Source organism: Podarcis filfolensis (assembly GCF_964270895.1).
Source record: "Podarcis filfolensis genome assembly, chromosome: 9".
Classification (NCBI taxonomy): domain Eukaryota; kingdom Metazoa; phylum Chordata; class Lepidosauria; order Squamata; family Lacertidae; genus Podarcis; species Podarcis filfolensis.
In genome coordinates, this window is record NC_139610.1 from 68268806 (window position 1) to 68289473 (window position 20668).

The window sequence follows — 20668 nt, forward strand, 5'->3', positions numbered from 1 at the left end:
AGCCACTCTGGGCGGCATCCAACAAAACACTAAAATACAATAACCTATTAAACATTAAAAGCTTCCCTAAACAGGGCTGCCTTCAGATGTCTTCTAAAAGTTTGGTAGTTATTTTTCTCTTTGACATCTTGTGGGAGGGCGTTCCACAGGGCGGGTGCCACTACCGAGAAGGCCCTCTGCCTGGTTCCCTGTAACTTGGCTTCTCGCAGCGAGGGAACCACCAGAAGGCCCTCAGCGCTGGACCTCAGTGTCCGGGCAGAACGATGGAGGTAGAGACGCTCCATGGGTAGGCAAACTGAGTCCCGGGGGCCGGATCCGGCCCAATTGCCTTCTAAATCCGGCCCGCAGATGGTCCAGGAATCAGCGTGTTTTTACATGAGTAGAATGTGTCCTTTATTTAAAATGCACCTCTGGATTATTTGCGGGGCCTGCCTTGTGTTTTTACATGAGTAGAATGTGTGCTTTTATTTAAAATACATCTCTGGGTTATTTGTGGGGCATAGGAATTTGTTCTTCTTCTCCCCCCACAAAAAAATATAGTCTGGCCCCCCACAAGGTCTGAGGGACAGTGGACCGGCCCCCTGCTGAAAAAGTTTGCTGACCCCTGGCATAGGCTGTTGCTCTCTGCTATGTCTTCATGAGGGTTATCAATGGCTGCCACCCATGTTGGCTACTTTCTGCTAGAGGAGGTTGCCGGGAACTGCAGAAGGGGCACGTGCTCTTACTGTTGGGTCCTGTTTATGGGTTTCCCACAGGCATCTAGTTGGCTGGTGTGAGAACAGGATAGATGCTCCATTGGCCTGATCCAGTAGGCTCTCCTTATATTCTTACATCTCCTGGGAAAGTGCAATGAGTTACGGTAGCTTGTGATATCATTTTTCCCTTGTAAGAACCCTGAGAAATCTATGGCCCTCTCATCATTCCTGACTGTTGGTCCATGTTGGAAAATCACATGTTTTCCACCTGAGGGGGGTAGAGAGAGACAAAACGGAGGTGTGCTAAAAGACTGTTAGTAGCCATAGTGCGGGATGTGGGTGGTGCTGTGGGTTAAACCACAGAGCCTAGGGCTTGCCGATCAGAAGGTCGGCGGTTCGAATCCCCACAATGGGGTGAGCTCCCGTTGCTCGGTCCCAGCTCCTGCCAACCTAGCAGTTCGAAAGCACACCAAAAAGTTCAAGTAGATAAATAGGTACCGCTCCGGCGGGAAGGTAAACGGCGTTTTCGTGCGCTGCTCTGATTTGCCAGAAACAGCTTAGTCATGCTGACCACATGACCCGGAAGCTGTCTGCGAACAAACGCTGGCTCCCTCAGCCAGTAAAGCGAGATGAGCGCCACAACCCCAGAGTCGTCCATGACTGGACCTAACGGTCAGCGGTCCCTTTACCTTTACCTTTAGCTTTAGCCATAGTGCTTTGCTGTGTTCTGCAGGCAAGGCCGGCCTGACCGTGAGGCAGATCGAAGCAACCGCCTCAGGTGGTGGAATCCTGTGGGGCAGAGCCTGTGACAGTGACTTCTGGCAAGATAATTGCTGCTCAGGATCTTGCCAGAAGCTGCCATGGCACAACCATGGTAAGCATGGGGGGGGGTGTGTGGCACCTTCCTGTCTCACCCCCTGAGGCGAAATGGGACAGTCCGCCCTTGTCCCCAGCCGAGGAAGTGTTCATCAGGATTGCTGCCTCATGATTGGTCTCTTTGCCCTCTGGCCTTGGCAGGCAGAAGCTGGGTGGGATGTTGGAAATGAAAAGCCAATGTGTTTGTGTGCGCATTAACCTCACAATTATTTTGAAGGATGCTTTGAAAACATCAGTCCTGACCTTCAGCAGATGCTGCATGTGGATGTTTAATTTTACCCAGGAGGGGGGGAAATTGGCTTTGACACCTTTCTGGAGTTTGAGTCCAAATCCTGCCTCTATAAACAGTGCCAGAAGTTTAATTTTAGTCCTTGCAGTGCAGGAGGGGATATGCTCTCTTGTCTTTTTGGCTGGGAAATGGCTTTCTTTAATTACATTATTAGCTGCGAGAGAGAAGCAGACTATTTCTGGTTTAATGCAGCAAACAAGTTTAATGTGCTGGTTGAGAATGAACAGAAAGGTGGAGGGACGCTGACAACATAGGTCCTTCCTCTTCTGGTCACTGGTATGGATGTACAACCTGACACTGTGTCTCAAGGCACCGCGATTATCTGCAAGGGATTCCCACACAGTGCGGTTGATGTTGCCAGCCTTCCCTCCACATTTGCAGACATCTGCAAATGGTCTGCCAATGGGATTGGTGCCTGAAGCCAGCTCCCCATAGAGCACATCCTTGGGGATCCTGTCATCTTCCATTCTGGGGACATGACCAGGCCAGCGTAGACGTCACTCAGACAAGACTTGAAACTACAGTGATACCTTGGTACTTGAACGGCTTGGCTCCTGAACAAATTGGCTCCCGAACGCCGCAAACCTGGAAGTAAGTGTTCCGGCTTGCAAACGTTTTTCAGAAGCTGAACATCCAACTTGGCTTCCGCTTGAGTGCAAGAAGCTCCTGCAGCCAATCAGAAGCTGGTTTTGGGAGTCTAATGGACTCCTGGAATGGATTAAGTTTGAGAACCAAGGTACCACTGTAGCCCCAAATGCTGCAACCATACCTTGCAGAGGGTGGGTGGAATTCCCTGCACACAGAAAACTAGCAACTCATGCAGAAGGCTGTCATTTTGACACCTAGTTTTCTATGGGGAGGGCATGTTATGAATGGAAGGAACATTCAGTAATGTTAGCCCCCATCTGAAGTCAGAGCATTGCGTCCCTGACACAACCTCACTTACAACCTCAGTGAAAGCTAGGCGTTAGTCTAAAGGTTCTGTTGAGTTGATTTAGAAACCTTGAATTCTCGATCTAGTATAATCTGGCTTTAGGCCTAGTGCACTCATTCCGTCTGCTAGAGCCATAAAAAACACACCAAGATAATGGGTGTAGATAACTAGGGCTTAGTATTATTAGCTTCCTGTTACCTTTAAGAAGGCATAAATTCTGAATAGGAATTGGATGTAAAGGAGCTTATTTTTAATAGGTTTCTCTCCAGAACATGTTTGCTCAGCTAAGAGGTGGAATGGCTCAATGATAGCACAGTCAATCCCATGGAAAATATCAAGGCGGTGTATGTAATTGGAGGCTGATTTATTACACTGCCATATTTGGTGTGCAAAGTCTGTTGTAATCGTTATGCCATTTGTCTTTGCAATAAAGCCTGGAGGTGGCATCTTTTTTTTTGCAGATGGGAAGTTGATGTTGAGAGATAGATGACTTGGCCCAAGGTCACCCTCTGAGCTTATGGCTGAGAAACCAGATTCTCTGATTCACCAACAGATGTTGGTACTGTAACTCAGGAGAGCTCAGTAAGAATTCTAGGCAGTCCTGCACATACTCCACAATGGATAACACTCTGTGCCAGGCTAACCTGGATGCTGTGCCAGATTGGTTTGCGCAATTTTTATTGTTCTCCCGTTACTCATGGGGAATGGCACAAAGTGAAAGTCCTGCCGGTAGCAAATCCCGCTTGGTTCTCACTGCTGCCCTTCCTTTCTTTTGAAATCTCGCAAGTTATTTCCCACACCTACCCTTTCTAACAGCTGAGGACTAGAAACTTAGGTTTTTAAAAAACAAAACAAAGCAAAGTGACAGCTGATTCCGAGGTTACTCAATTCCATGTTGCATTTGAAGGAGCGTCTCCACCTCCATCGTTCTGCCCGGACACTGAGGTCCAGCACCGAGGGCCTTCTGGCGGTTCCCTCACTGAGAGAAGCCAAGTTACAGGGAACCAAGCAGAGGGCCTTCTCGGTAGTGGCACCCGCCCTGTGGAACGCCCTCCCACCAGATGTCAAAGAGAAAAATAACTACCAAACTTTTAGAAGACATCTGAAGGCAGCCCTGTTTAGGGAAGCTTTTAATGTTTAATAGGTTATTGTATTTTAGTGTTTTGTTGGAAGCCGCCCAGAGTGGCTGGGGAAACCCAGTCAGATGGGTGGGGTATAAATAATAAATTATTATTATTATTATTATTATTATTATTATTATTATTATTATTATTATTATTATTAGTGCTGCTGTGGATTATTAAGTCTAATTCTGATTTATGGCCCTCCCCTCTATTTCCTTCCTACCCAATTTCATTTCACTGCTGTTGTTTTTGGAGAGTCACCGTATGTTCTTGTGGGTCCGTCCTTGAACACCCCAGTCAGTTGTCCCAGGTCTGGCTCCAGGTGTGAGGAGACCCTTGCCAAAATGTCCTTATGTGGACCTGCTTCTCCATTGGTTAAGGTTCCTTTGGTGGGCAGGACGTGACTTAAAGCCACCATGTAGAGGTGGACCGTGGCTCAGTGGTATTGCTCCTGCCTTTCAAGCAGAATTTCCTGGGTTCAAGCCCCAGTGTCTCCAGTTAGGGCTCCCTGTAAGTGTGGAGAGCCTCTGGCGGTCAGTGCAAGCAATACTGAGCTAGCTTCCCCTCTGCCTCCTGCCCCTGATGCAGCATTGTGCAAAATTAAAACGGTGATTTCATTTTTCCCCCCAAAGATATTTATTGAAGTTTTACAAAAACATAAATTTAAAAAGGTCATATAAAAAGAAAGAAATACAAAAAAACATAGAAAAATACATAAAAAAGAAAAAAAAGAATAAAAAAATCCATTTTTGTAACCCTAACTCATTATCTTATTTCCTTGGCCTCCTCACACCTCCCCTTTTTGTATTCCCATTTAAATAATCAAATTAGCAAATCCTTACCCTCTTTCGTTTATCTTAACTCTGTATCTTAACATATTATAACTCTATATTTTCATCCATTATCGATTCAATTTTGCATACTCTTGTTAACTTTGTTGCTAATGCCACTTATTTTCAATCCAACATCATTTTAACATTCATTAATTTTACAGTATTTCTGAAGATGGTCTTTAAATTTCTTCCAGTCTTCTTCCACCAACTCTTCTCCCAGGTCTCGGATTCTGCCAGTCATTTCCGCCAATTCCATATAATCCGTCACCTTCATCTGCCACTCTTCCAGGGTGGGTAGCTCTTGTGTCTTCCAATACTTTGCAATAAGTATTCTTGCTGCTGTTGTTGCATACATAAAGAAAGTTCTATCCTTCTTTAGCACCATTTGGCCGACTATGCCCAGAAGAAAGGCCTCTGGTTTCTTAAAACGGTGATTTCAAGGTACTTAGTACCATGGTTTGAAAACCCAGGCTTGCTGGGCAGGTGCATTGAAGTTCCACGGCAGGCACCTGTGTAGCAGTAGTGTGGGGCTCAGCACACCTGGCAGCTACTCCAGGATGCTGACACTGGGCTGAATAGACAACTTCATAAGAACAGCGCTATGGATGTGGTTTAGTATGGAGTGTCAGAGAATGTACTCAAGGCTATGTAAAATGGCAGCAGACTTCGGTTAGAAAGGTCCTTGCTGGAATCTGGGTTGTTGTTGTTGTTATTTAGTATTCCTGTTTTAATACACAGATGTTTGCTGCATTCCTAGTTTGCAGCCAGCATTCAGGATTAACTCTCACAACATTGACAAGAAATACAGAATATGTGAGGCAACACTTACTTTTGCACCAAATAATACTGTTCAGGTTTTTATTTTTTTTTTCTGTGGAGAGATTAGTCCATATCTTGGCTGTTGTTAACATCTTTTGCTAATATAATAATAATAATCATACGGGCAATTCCATTTGTGTGATCTGGCTGTTTTTGTGTAGAATATATCTGTGGTCTGAAAGTGAAGACTTGGTCTTGCTGGCAGTTACAATCACTTGCAACAATTTGTTTGGGAAACATTGTTACAGTAGTTTTTACTTATGTTGCATTTAACACTGGGATGAAATGAATTAGTTTGCAAAATGTTTGCATTCTCAGATCAGTAAATACAGTGCTGATTTGTTTTGTTTTGTTACAGGTTAGTTCTGTTTTTCCTGTTTACCTTCTATGCTGTTAACTGCTTAAAAGAATATTGTGTAATATAGAACTGAATTTGAGGAAGAGGGAGACACTCTGACCATGCTTTCGAAACTAACATTACTGCCACTCAGAAGTTCACCAAAGCAGAAGGACATAAACACCAGGCTTAATTATATTACTACATCTCCATGTCCCACACATTTTGAGAGAGCCTACTGCATGGCTATCTGAGATGGCTATGGAAATATGTTGAGGATAGAGTTTGCAAAAGCAAGCAAGCAAACAAAAAACCCAATTCTAGCAAGCCTGTCTACATGCATGAGCAATGTAATGTGGGGTTCTTGAACTCACATAAGATTGTGGCTCTCCTTCCGTGGACTGAAAAGTGGCAAGTTGCAATTCTCTAGGTCATAGGCAGGAACTGGGTGATCTTGCATGAGCTTGCTTGTTCCTACATTACATTGATTATGACAGTAGACCACTTGCCTTGTGAGCAGTTAACTTGTGAGTGTGCGAATCTGCCTTTGTCTCCTCGGCTCTGACTTGACAGTTGTCTGAATTTGCTGTAAATAAGAGTTACTGCCATGGTATAAGCATCATTAAAGCTAAAGGTAAAGGGACCCCTGACCATTAGGTCCAGTCGTGGCCGACTCTGGGGTTGCTGCGCTCATCTCACTTTATTGGCCGAGGGAGCTGGCGTACAGCTTCTGTGTCATGTGGCCAGCATGACTAAGCCGCTTCTGGCGAACTAGAGCAGTGCACGGAAACGCCGTTTACCTTCCTGCCGGAGCGGTACCTATTTATCTACTTGCACTTTGACGTGCTTTCAAACTGCTAGGTTGGCAGGAGCAGGGACCGAGCAACAGGAGCTCACCCCGTCGTGGGGATTCGAATCGCTGACCTTCTGATCGGCAAGTCCTAGGCTCTGTGGTTTACCCCACAGTGCCACCCGCATCCCATAAACATCATTGCATGTCTTAAATCACTGCACATTGCACCTGCTGTGTTACTGCTCTTAAACGTTAGTCCTTTTCCGATCTTAAACCGAAAATATGAGTCCTGCTGTGGAGGAACCCATATAAACACACCAACAAGGGCTTAAAATAGATCTTTGCCAACATTAACATTCTGTAGTCTTAAAAGCCTTTTAAAACTGTTGGGAGGAAGAGGGGACTGGGTTTGCCGCTGAGAAAGTGGGCCTCTCTTTTCGCTTACAAGCATAAACCTGAATTCTGTCATCAGGGCAAGTTTTTGAGGGCGATGAGAGTTAGAGAAGCATTGCCCAGGATCTCTACAACTGTGGTTTCTTTGCAGCAACTCTGCCAAAGCATCTTTAAAACTTTGTTGCCAAGGGATACTTGCCTTTAACTTGGGAAGGACTGCAGCGTAATGGTAGAAGCATTTGTCTCACATGCTCCAATCCCCGAAATCTCCAGGTAGGGCTGGGAGAGAATCATGCCTGACATCCTGGGGAGCCACTGCCAGTGTAGACCAGAGGTAGCCAGCATGGTGACCTCCAGATGACTACAACTCCCATCATCCCTGTCCCATTGGCCATGCACTGATGGGATCTGGGGTCAAACAAGATCTGGGGAGTATGTGCTGGAGATATCATTACTATCCCCAGCTTCTTTTTGGACTACAATTCTCGTTATCCCTGCCCACCGGTCCTTCTAGCTAGAGTTGATGATGGAAGTTGTAGTCCAAAAACAGCTGGAGACCCAGTTTTGGGAAACAGTGGTATAGGCAATAGTGAATCAACCAGACCAATGATCTGAGTCTGTGTGAGGCATCTTTCCACATTCCGGCTTTACACCTTGATTTCCATGTGGGGAGAGCGAGCGAGCGCAGAATGTCGGCCTTGTCTGTCATTCTTGTCCCCTGTTTCCCTTAACTTGGGGAGAAAACTTAAAAATAAACCAGGGAGGCCCTGCATTTGCCTTGATGTGTGTGAGGACCTTCCACCCGGCCTGGAAGGTCAAAAGAGCCAAACAGCCTTAAACCTTTCTCTGGTTTCTAGGAAAAATTTTGGGGTAAAGCCTGAATCTCGGAGCCCACCTTGACTTAAAATCAAGGGCAAAAGAAGGCTGTTGTTGTTGTTTAGTCATTTAGTCGTGTCCGACTCTTCGTGACCCCATGGACCATAGCACGCCAGGCACTCCTGTCTTCCACTGCCTCCCGCAGTTTGGTCAAACTCATGTTGGTAGCTTCGAGAACACTGTCCAACCATCTCGTCCCCTGTCGTCCCCTTCTCCTTGTGCCCTCCATCTTTCCCAACATCAGGGTCTTTTCCAGGGAGTCTTCTGTTCTCATGAGGTGGCCAAAGTATTGGAGCCTCAGCTTCAGGAAGGCTGAGTGGGCCCCATATCGGAAATGTTTTTTTTTTTAAATTATAAAAAAAGGTTCATCTGGGCCTGACAGCCCTGTGGAGACCCAGAATGGGGGTGCTCGGAAGAGAGATGGCAATCTTAAGTCTTCCATTGAAGGCACATAATTGTTGGGTTTTTTTGTTCTTGATCCCCTGTATTCCACAAACAGAACTACCAGTCTCAGCAGCTGTAGGGTTACTGGGTTGTGTGACTCCCCCCAAGGGCTAGGGAGAGTCGTGAAAAAGAGAGAAGAGTGGTCTTGATTGGCTGCATTTGGCCTGCAAACCTGAGATTACTCACACCTTAGTGTAGACATTATGGTGCTAGGTGCAGCTTTTTCCATTTTCTACATTAAACTTATTTCCACTCAAAGAACTGTAATACATGAAGCGGTCTCAAATATAATCGGCTGTGTTTGAATGCAATGTTAAGCCCAGACGTTCTGGCTTATTAGGAACAAGCAGCATGCTGGTTCTCAGTACCTAATGGTGCCCACATCACTCTTCCTCCGAACACTGGGTGAGTTCACATTACTGCATTAGAGCACAGTTAATTTGCTGGGGGTGTTTTTTTGGTGCATTTTGCAGCTTTTCACATCAGCACGGCTTCTTCAGTGTCAGATTCGTTGCTGTTTAGTAACAAACCAGGGGGCTCTGACAGGGCAGGGATGTCTTCACCCTATGCAAAGATGTTCCCACTTTGGCCGGGGATGAAATAGGAACAACTTAATCGGCATGAGGCTGGTTTGAGAAACAAGCCGTCAAACAGTAGTATCTTACAACAAGGTGTATAGGATACATACGCATTTCGGATAGCGTTGCGTGAACACTAATTAAACACCCAGTAAATAGGAGTGTGGGTGTAAACACGGCCTAAGAAACCTTGGCTTTCCATTAATGAACCTGGGATCGTTGTTTGTTGCTCCCCAGCAAGCCACAAACTCTAGTCAGCCTGAAGCCATGGTTTGTTAGGGAGCAAGAATCCATGCTCCTTGGCTTGCAGCTAATGGCTTCCTGGTTTGCTTATCTTGTTTGTGGCAGGAGAGGATTAATGTGGGAGACACAAAGCTGCATTCGTTCCTAAATAAATTTATGAAAAGCCAGAAGGTCTAGTTTATTGTTGCATGCAAGCACAGCCAATACCTTTCAGTTTGGAACAACCTGTATTGAAAACGTGAGCTTCTGAGTCACAAGCTGGATATTAAGGTGGCAAGAGTTACAGGAATCAGAAGCAGGTGTTTCTGGCCCTGTTGCTTTTACTGTTGGGTCCTAATGTGTGGAAGTTTCATTTCATTAGCGGAGAAAACAAGACCTAGATGACAACCAAATGCAGTTATTATGAACTACACCTGCTTCTTGGCTAGCAATTTTGGAGTTTACTTAACCGCAGACCTTGTTAAAAGTGTATTTATCACCACTGTAGCCTTTTTTGTTTTTTGTGGTCACTATCCTACCATAGTGGTGTAGAAACATGTGATTTCATGTCTAGATTTCTACCCTTGCTTCTCTCTACGGATATATAATGTCATCACAGCGGGAGGATACTGGGCATATGATCGGGTATAAAGGAGCTGCTTTGTGACTGTGATGTGTAAGGGAAATGGTTCGCTTGCAAACAGTCAGCTTTCCTCTGTTCATTGTTGATCTCTTTCTTGTTCATTGTTATCTTTCTTGCACCAGTTCCCCCCTCCCCTTTCCTAGCACTCCCTACGGTTTTAACACGGTTTGCTAGATTTCCCTGTGCCCTATGAATTATATTTTGAGCCCACATTTTCTTTTCTTTTTTATACATTTTTATTGATTTTTTTAACATATCAGTTCCAACAGTCATACAACATATCTTCTCATCTTATACAATATTTTAGACTTCCGTCAACACCTCTGATGATTTTCCATTCTTTATCACTTATTCTGCATTTCTTAATTTCTATATTGCATTTAATTGTCCTTAACTAATAATTCTTTTCATACTCTTTCTTGTAATATTTCAGATAATCCACCTTACAAAACTTCTTGCAGTCCTACTAGCGTGATCTGTTCATCACAATTACTTTTCAAATAGTTCATATATTTACTCCAGTCCTCTAAGAATCTCTGATCCCGCAGGTTTCGAATGCTTCCTGTTAATTTATCTAACTCTGCATAGTCCATCAACTTCGTCCTCCATTCTTCTTTCGCTGGTAATTCTTCTTGCTTCCATTTTTGTGCCAATAATATTGTTGAGCCCACATTTTCATAGGAACCCAAGCAAACCGAAGGAAAAACGTTTGGACTCAAATGTCCAAGCACCAGCTTGCATACTGGCCTGTGACAAGGAAGTGTTATCTAACGAATGGGTAGAAATTGATTTGGAGAGGGGCAGCCCAGCTGGCGGCTGCTGTGTTTTTTAATTGGGAAAAAAAAATATTAAAATAAAATTACCTAATGGAAGACAAAGGGAACTTAAAAACCAATCTGGATATAAGGTTGCAAGGGATATGATTATTTGGTGTTTCTGTAGTGTTTTTCCTGGGTGCTCAAAGCACTTCAGCACATTATCTCAGCAATTCTTACAATGATATCCCAAGTTACTAGCGTGGATTTCTAGTGGGAAACTGCTTGGGGGCAGAGTGGGAGGGTATTCCCTAAACTGAGCAAGTTCAAGGTGAACATGAGACTTGGAGCATGGACTTCCTAGCTCATGAAGTCTCTTCATCACTTTTGATGCATTCCTTGCCTGTTCACAAAGACTGGCTGTTGGTATAGCTTGCCCCATTTATAATGATTTGGGCCTTAACACACCCTCGCTTTTGAAAAATCCGCTTTGCGTTGCTGCTCCTTTTCTGGTTGGGTCATTCTAGTAATATGATTCTAATTCATAGCGTGACTATGGCAGTGTGGTTTGAGGCCCCACCCAGCGTAACTGCAAAGAAAGGGTACTGTAAGCAGAATTTCCATTTCATAGCTCAGCTGATCTCATGGCCAAAGCACCGAACATCTTTCCCAGCAGCTGACTTGTTCATGTTTCAAGGATGATGCCTTGCAAGGGAGTCCTTCTGGAATGATAAACTCCGGAAGGCTAGTTCTAAGAGAGAAAGGGATGTCAGAACTGTGAATATTTTCCCTTTATTGGGAGAAAGGGAGATTACAGTCCAGCAGATTTCCCAAGGACGCCAATCCATCAACATGTTCCTTGCAGAAACTCAGGCTACGTACACAGAGAGGCTTCGAATGCGGTGAGGTAGTTCCTTCCCCTCTGTCACATTTTTAGATTGCTGTACACACCAGGGAAGGGACGCGGATGGTGCTGTGGGTTAAACCACAGAGCCTAGGGCTTGCCGATCAGAAGGCCGGCGGTTCGAATCCCCGCGGCGGGGTGAGCTCCCGTCGTTTGGTCCCTGCTCCTGCCAACCTAGCAGTTCGAAAGTACGTCAAAGTGCAAGTAGATAAATAGGTACCGCTCCGGTGGGAAGGTAAACGGCGTTTCCGTGCGCTGCTCTGCTTCTGCCAGAAGTGGCTTAGTCATCCTGGCCACATGACCTGGAAGCTGTACACCGGCTCCCTCGGCCAATAAAGCGAGATGAGCGCCGCAACCCCAGAGTCGTCTGCGACTAGGCCTAATGGTCAGGGGTCCGTTTACCTTTACATACCAGGGAGCAAGTGGGGATGTTTTTACCCGATACACATTGCCTGATTTGTTTCCGAATGCCTGCAACTCCCCGCACTGTCGGTGGAGCACGTGCAATGGCTACCTGTCCTGTACATACCTCAGCTTAACCGTGGCTTATGTTTTCAAATTGGATGGAAGCTGGTTTGAGGGGAGAACGCATCAAACGATAGCATTTCTCAAGAAACTACAGGATAGGTATGGGATAGCTCAGCTAGAGCATGAGGCTTTTAACTTCAGGGTTGTGGGTTGGAGCCGCATGTTGGGCAAGGAGATCCCTGCCTTGCACGGGGTTGGAATAGATGACCCCCCCCTGGGGTCCCTCCCAACTCTACAAGTGGATTATGTCATGTGTACTTTGCTTCATACACCAGCAGTGGGAGTACACTGGAGCTGAAGCAATTGTATGCTGGTGTCTGCTACTCTGTGCTAAGCACTGTTGTAAACAAAAATCTGCCCTTTTCCCCTTATGGGGCACCCAAGAGCGCATATAGAGTCCTTACGTAGGTTCCCTATTGGTAGGAGAAAATAACAGAGGCCAACCAGAGAATATTGAGAAGCAAAGCGGCTAATAAGCCTGATCTTTATTGATCTGTTGCAACAGGGTCCTCACTCACCACACGCAGGAGGGAGGAGGAATCCAGAACAATGGCGCACAAGGCCGTATAAAGACTTTTGAAATTGCCACCCTGTAGATCAAGACCACCCCCAGAAACATCATACATACATCACAGAAGTGGTGTAACCTAAGACCACCCCTCAGATACATCATACCTACATCACAGAAAAGGCAGTCTAAAACAAAAATTTGAATGTTGTTTTTCTCCTGTCGTTTATCTCCTGTCTGGCAGGTTACTTGATTGGATACCCTGCTTACTTGATTGCATTGCCTGGGGAGCCTGGCCAGTCTTTTGTAATGATAAATACTTAGCTCCTGGGCCATGTCACAGGCTCACACCCTATTCATATCTTAAATGTGCCCTTAAGACAGGATTTGTGAGGAAATAGACAATGGGGAAGTTTCCTAGCCCCCCTCCCTCCTTGCAGGGAAAACATTTGGTCGGTTTGGGAATCAAAATGGTCTCAGGTCGGTCTTCCTGTGCTGATCTATGTACGTGCTTGGTTGGTACACTTGTGAACATTTAACATATATCTAAGACCTCAAAATTCCTATCACAGCCCCCTTGCTGGATTGGGGTGCCAGACTCTGGGATGCTCCCCCCAGTCCCTTTGGATGAATGAGATTGCCCTTGTTTTGCTCAGATATTTTCTGCTATGTTTCTCTGCACCTTATGAAGAAGTGTGATGTTCATGGAACCTCCTTTGATTTTAAGATACCCCCTTGCTTTCTCCTCAAAAGGTGGAAAGGGGTGCCTGACTGGTTTTGAGGTGTGTGTGTGTAAACATTATTTGAATATGTACATAGGGCCTGATGAAGTATTTTGTGACACTTCCTGGTTTGCGCGGGAGGGTGGTTTTTTTTTTGAATGATTTATTCAAACTTTCTCAATGATTAATTCAAACTTCCTGCTTGTATTGAGAAACTCCTTTCAACGGGGAAGTTACATGAGTCAGTGACTGACTTGGGGCGATCAACTGATTTAAAGAATTTCTAGGTGACTTATCAGTCAAAAAGAACTTGGTACATGTAGGTTGCACAATGCCAAACCCTTGCTATTCAAGTTGCTGGGAATCTCAGGTGGGCAGTGTGCTGCTGTGCTCATGCAGGCGTCTTGTGGGCATCTGGTTGGCCAATGTGGGAACAGGATGCAGGACTAGATGGGCCACTGTATGTAAGGGATATTCACAACATGTTTTGTTGCAGCTGGGGCAGATGAAGGCGTCCGGTTGTGCTGCTGCAGATGCACCATGGCGTTTCTTGTCTCTGGGCTATTCCCTGCGGTCATCCCTACTCTGGTCACTGCTATGGACACAGGACCTGACTGCCTGTCTCTGGGCACTGTCTACAAGGGATTCCCACATGGCGGGGTTGATGTTGACAGGTTTCATGCCATGACACTTGCAGACATCTTTGTAACGCAGAATTGGTCTGCCAATAGACTTGATGCCTGAAGCCAGCTCTCTGTAGAGCATGTCCTTTAGTGTGTGTGTGTGTGTGTGTGTGTGTGTGTGTATGTGTGTATGTACACACACACTCACTCACACACTCACACTCACACACTCACACACACACACACACACACACACACACACAGTGGTGCCTCAGGTTACAGACGCTTCAGGTTACAGATGCTTCAGGTTACAGACTCCGTTAACCCAGAAATAGTACCTCAGGTTAAGAACTTTGCTTCAGGATGAGAACAGAAATTGCGCAGCGGCAGCAGCGGGAGGCCCCATTAGCTAAAGTGGTACCTCAGGTTAAGAACAGTTTCAGGTTAGGAACGGACCTCCAGAACGAATTAAGTTCTTAACCCGAGGTACCACTGTATATATATTCTGTTAAAAGACACAGGAAGAGCATCCCACACAAGCGTGTCCATAAGGTGGCAAGCAAACCAATTAAATTTTGCCCTTTGCCATCCTGATATGTAAAAATTTAGTTGAGTGAAGCACTGGAGCAAAGCTTTCAGTTGTAGTAAATACTTTGCTATTCCTGCTAAGGTTTGGCGAAGAGCTCTAATTTTGGCACTCCGTGAACTGAATTGAACTGCAGACATGCTGAAATCTATTTGGAAGTCTCTTTCAGAGCCCCATACGAGGTCTACATTTCATTTCGGCGACTTGGAGGAAAAGTACGCCAAGGATGGGGAAATGTCACCTAGTTAGATGAAATTTTGTACAGGGTGCAAATTTTGTGCAGGGACTCCTTGCTAAACGTATACATGAGGAAAATGTTCCCAGAGCACAGGGTGTTTGAAAATCATATGTTCAAGCACAGGATGTGTGAGCCAATATTTTCCGGAATGGAAGTAAGTTAAACTACATCGTATAGTTAGTAAACCAGACCTCTACCTCCGTTTCAATAGCAGACTGCTGCTGTGGAAGTTCAGGTACTAGGTAGGCGAAACATATTTTGAATTTTGTGTGCAGAAATATTTGTGTGTGTGTATGTGTGTGCTTTTTCCTGCTGGATCATGCTTAACTGTCCTGGTGGTACTTATTTGTGTAGCCAGAAGATCTAATTTCACAAATGGGAGGGGCCAAGGCCGGTTTCATTCTGTGTAATTCTAACATTATGCTCCTGTGTTGACCAACAGGCTCAAGCTATTAATGGAGTCGCTGTTCTCTCTCTCCCGCCCCACTGCTGCCTGCCTGCCTGCCTCTCTCCCCTCCCCTGACTTTGCATGCTCTCGTAGCCTGTTCTGACTTCACCGACTGCAAAGGGAGTGGTATTTCAACTGGGCTCTTTTATTGGACGTACTGAACGCTACCCATATAGGTTCCGCAGCTGACTGATGTTCCTTCAGTGCGTTTGGCATAAACTTTTGCTACATTTTCCCTGCAGGTTTCGAAAGCAACCTTGAAATGACAGCAGTCAAAATTTCCGCTCCCTCTCCCAGCAAATTGGAATTTCTGTGCAGAGATTCCTAGGACTGTGGCAGAGGTCTGAACTTTGGTTCTGACACAAAAACAACTTGCGTACGAAGCATTTACAAGGAGGTATATACTGAGGGCTTGTGCAATTTCTTTCTTCCTTTTTTAAAAAGAGAGATACCAAGAACAGATGGAAGAGCTTCTGAAGGAATTAGGTAGCTTTAAGAGAAGCGTAAATGTGCATGCTTGAGAGTGTGGAACCATAATAAAAAAGGACACTAAATGAGGATATCCAAATGGATTTTTTAAAATAAAAAAATAGCAGCAACATTTTGAATTATCCATAACCCTCACTTTAATTTGTATGTCATTTTGGGAAATCTTAATTTTAGACCCTAGAAAAGCCCATAAGTAGAAATTATTGGAAATACATTTGCCATATATTCACATTTGTGATAGCTCCAATGTTATGTCAATATCTGCAATTCAAGGTACAACACTAAGTGTGCTTACCTGGGAGTAAGTCCTGTTGATTTCAGCAGGACTTACTTCTGAGTAGACATACATATGATTGCACTCGGGTTCTTCCTTTTTTTTTTAAATCAACTGTTACAAGAACAGGTTGATCTAACAGATTAAATGTTCACTTTTTTTTTAGTTGTTATGAATGTTTTAAATAAAAATATATAAAGTATTCCCAGCAAATAAACTTTCAGACTACCCGCTTTCTGTATTTAAAATTAATAGCAGTGCATTTCTCACCAAGTATGAAATATACTTTTCTGAAAGCCTTTGACATCTTGACATCTTCAAGACTGAACTAGAGCTGTAATTTTTTACCTGGCTGGCATCCATCTGTCTCAGGAGACAATGGAAGGGTTGTGCCTTCAAGGGTGAAGTCAAACCGTTGGGGAGTTAAAGGGCCTCGCAGTAAGAAATGTGTATTTTCAATGTGGACTTAAAAAGATTATGAAGAGCTCTACTTCACACAAAAGACCCGCCAACCTGGACAACCAGATACTTATGGAAGACCCACTGGCAGGATATGGGGAGATAAAAAAACAACAGATCACTTTCTAGACTTATATGAAGAGTTCTGCCCATATAGCTTCACTGGATGCATTATTATTATTATTATTATTATTATTATTATTATTATTATTATTATTTATTATTATGAACCTGTTCCTTCTTCAAGCAGAAAAAAGAAAATTATTTTTCATTGGCTGTCAGCAAATAATTGTCCATTTAAACTTAGCACAAGAAGGCCTTTCCTCTGTTGCACAGTTGATTTGCATTAAAAATCATTTAAAAATATATAAATCTGTAGCCTGTGATGAGACTCTGTAGCCGAAAGGTGGCAGTACCCCATCTGTTTAGCTGCTTTTACTCCTTTGGAGAGAAGCAGCTTAATTTCTGCTCGCATCTGGCTTGGACACACTGATTAACAATTCAAATCCTTCACACTATGAGGGCGAAATTCACGATTGCCTGTTTGCGTGGTTGTCAACCCACAAGTTTCAAACACGTATTTTTAGGACATCCAAAGCTACTATTATTAAAAGAGTGCATTAAAGTGGCTTTTAGGGCAGTTGCCCTCACGAGGTGGCATATGAAGAAATTCCACGATAAGCGATTGTGGACAATATTAAGGTCCCATCGATCCACACTGCAGCCCTGAAAACGAGCACAACAATTAATAAAAAGCGGATTGAAATAATAATAAAAAGACATAACAACTAGTAGAAAGTGGATCAAAATAGTGGGCTCCTGTGCAACTGCTCTCTCCCTCCTTCCCCAGAATGCGTGGCCTCAAAATCCTTCATGGTTTTTAAGCAGACAACCTTTTGCTATCCAGACAATATAAATAGATTTTGTTCAGTAATCAAGGGAGCAATACATGTGCTGAAGATTTCTGTACAGACCAGAAATTCCTCACCATCTGTTCCAGCTGTTATTCAGCTGAATTTATAGCAAGAGACTACTTTGCTGCTTCAAAAGAATTGCATGCGTATGCAGATGCAAAGATGGTGGACAGGCCAGAACAACCATTTGGTGTGTGCAACCAGAGACACATACATGACATGGAACAATTTCATGAACATGGTGAACTCTAGGGGAACTTGTGTGCGTGCATAGCTTTGAATGGGGAATGGGTGTTGGGTGTTCAGCTGGCAAATGTTAGCTTGTGGAGGATGCAACATCTTTTTATCATCACACTGGTTCACAGAGTAGCTTGTTGCCTGCCTGCTGATAAAGTTGGAGGGTTTCGCCAAAGGAATACAGGTTTTTGCATGCTGTATGTAACTGTGCACTTGAGTGCGCAGATGCTATTTTTCTGCAAAGATGCAGGGATGTACTTAACTCACAAGGCAATACTGGAAACAGTGTTACCAGACATGGCTAATCTCCACATTTGACTGTTGCATTAAAGTGTGCTGGTGTATATATAAAGGTAAAGGGACCCCTGACCATTAGGTCCAGTCGTGGCCAACTCTGGGGTTGCGGCACTCATCTCGCTTTACTGGCTGAGGGAGCCGGCGTACAGCATGACTAAGCCTTTTCTGGCAAACCAGAGCAGTGCACGGAAATGCCATTTACCTTCCCGCTGGAGCGGTACCTATTTATCTACTTGCACTTTGACGGGCTTTCAAACTGCTAGGTTGGCAGGAGCAGGGACTGAGCAACGGAGCTCACCCCGTTGTGGGGATTCAAACTGCCAACTTTCTGATCAGCAAGTCCTAGGTTCTGTGGTTTAACTCACAGTGCCACCCGCGTCCCTATACAAAACTTAGTAGGTTGTAAATAACCACATATTGTTGGTAACACTTTTATATACCTATACACTAGATAAGCATATATTAAATTTTAGTTGTTTGCCTATACAGTCATACCTCGGGTTACAGACACTTCAGATTGCGTTTTCTTGGGTTATGAACCCGTCGAAACCTGGATGTACTGGAACGGGTTACTTCTGGGTTTTGGCAGTCACACATGTGCAGAAGCGCCAAATTGCAACCCGCGCGTGCGCAGATGTGGCACTGCGGGTTGCGAACGTTGCAGGTTGCGAACGTGCCTCCCACATGGATCACGTTCGCAACCCGAGCGTCCACTGTATAGTGATTTATTATAACTTTCCATTTAATCCCACATCAACCCTGTGAGGTAGGCTGGGCTGAGAGGCAATGACCTGCCCAAAGGTCACCTGGCGGGCGAGTGGGGATTTGAACCCAAGTCCTAGCTGAACACTTTAACCACCACCCCACACTGGCCATCTCTGGGTTGCTCTGCCCATCTGCTAGCCTAACATCAATTAAATCCGCCAACAACAACAACAATTTATTTATTTGTATCCTGCACATCTGAATGGGTTGCCCCAGCCACTCTGGGCGGCTTCCAAACGTAGTACAGTGGTACCTCAGGTTAAGTACTTAATTTGTTCCGGAGGTCCGTTCTTAACCTGAAACTGTTCTTAACCTGAAGCACCACTAATGGGGCCTCCTGCTGCCGCTGCGCCACTGCTGCATGATTTCTGTTCTTATCCTGAAGCAAAGTTCTTAACTCGAGCTACTGTTTCTGGGTTAGCGGAGTCTGTAACCTGAAGCGTATGTAACCTGAGGTACCACTGTAAAACCTTAAACCCTAAACAGCTTCCCTATACAGGACTGCCTTCAGGTGTCTTCTAATATATAATTGCTCATCTCCTTGACATCCTTCCACAGGGAGGGCGCCACTACTGAGAAGGCCCTCTGCCTGATTCCTTGTAGCTTCACTTCTCGCAGTGTGGGAACCGCCAGAAGGCCGTTGGTGCTGGACCTCGGTGTCCTAGTAAAATCATTCTGCCCGACGCATGAAGCATGCTTTCCTTCTATGCACGCATGCTTGGAAGAGAACGGGAAGTGTCTCTTGTGGGAAACCTTTTAAGCCAGTTGTTGTTTTTAAAAGGGGGAGGGGGAAAAATAAATCAATGAATGGAATTGAATAACCGTTGCAACCTCATTAACGTTTTTATTTGTGATAAAGGGGACGGAGGGAATCGACAAGATACACATGCTTGAGAGGGAGGGAACTGGAGAAGAACGATAGGTGGGTGACCGTCCGAGATATGCAAATGAGCCTGGCGCTCTGACTTGCTGGAGCTTGCTGGTTCCTGGATAATCCTCAGATGTCAGATTTCCGTAAGGCTAACATGTGACACGCAGCTTTGCCTCGCAGTGAAGAAGTGTGCTTTGCTGGTATTAAGGGGGCTGGTGGGAGCATCGGCCCCGTCTGTGGGTTTGCACGCATCTGCCGCCGCCTTTTGCTAGACGATGCGCGCCTCTCTGTGGACAGCTACCTTGCGTGGGGTTTTTTTTAAACGTGAATGCTTCCGCCAGCGGCTCTAGCCCCTCTTCCTCTTCGCGGCATCTCTTTAATTAAAAAGAAAAGGAAGGAGAAGACAAAAGCCTTCTAGTTGCAAGCACCCTTTCCCCTCTCCCACCTGCCCCGTCTTGCGATGCCCCGTCGAGATTAGGAGCTGAGCGCCGTGGGGGGGAAGCTGCATGAAGGAGTGGCGAGCCCAGAGTGAAAAGCGACCCTGCTCTCTTGTAACATGAACAATAGCCTGCAAGTGAATCTGCCCAGGAGCTGGGCCAGTTCGAGTGGCTCCCTCCAGGAGAAGTCTGAACACTCTTTCTTCCTTTTCTACTACTACAGGATGGAGGATGAGGCGGTTTTGGACAGAGGGGCCTCATTCCTGAAGCATGTGTGCGACGACGAGGAGGTGGAAGGTAAGGAGCCGTCCCTCGTTTCTTTGTGTCTTGGTTTCGTGAATGGATCAAAGGTTGCCCCTTTCATGATCCAGAGGCATTGTGGGATGGGGAAGTCTCCTTACCGGCTGAACTGCACTTGGGAATGAATGGGGAGTGTTCATTAATAATGGAGAGTTTTGTTTTGAGAACGTCTATGGGGTGTTTCTGAGTGCCACGGTTTTTCCACACTTCCGAGTTAATGCATACTTGGTTCTCATGCAGTTTTGGCTTTTGATGTGTGGAATACTTATCGGTGCTTAGCGAATCGCTGCTCCGTAAAGGATAATGCAGACGGCAAGGCGTTTAGCGAGCCTGATGCTAAACGAGGCCGGCAGGGCTGGCTATGAAAGGGAGGCCTTGGAGGGGCAGAGGCGGAGCCTTCTCTAAGAGGATCACTTCTTTTCTTTCCTGAGGGATTCTTTCAGATCAGGACACGACT

At 45.2% G+C, this 20668-nt stretch overlaps 1 protein-coding gene across 9 annotated transcripts in view; it reads left to right on the forward strand.

Annotated features, from left to right (window-relative positions):
• SLC4A4 (solute carrier family 4 member 4) overlaps window positions 1-20668 on the forward strand; it is a 352153-nt gene that overhangs the window by 21919 nt on the left and 309566 nt on the right. For 5 of the 9 annotated variants that reach the window (XM_083571036.1, XM_083571040.1, XM_083571041.1 and 2 more), the window contains exon 2: window positions 20135-20208. In XM_083571036.1, coding sequence (XP_083427162.1) covers window positions 20135-20208 — 74 coding nt within the window. Of the gene's footprint in view, window positions 1-19421; window positions 20209-20668 lie in introns of those variants that run through there. The other 4 variants (XM_083571035.1, XM_083571037.1, XM_083571038.1 and 1 more) reach the window with 2 other exon arrangements.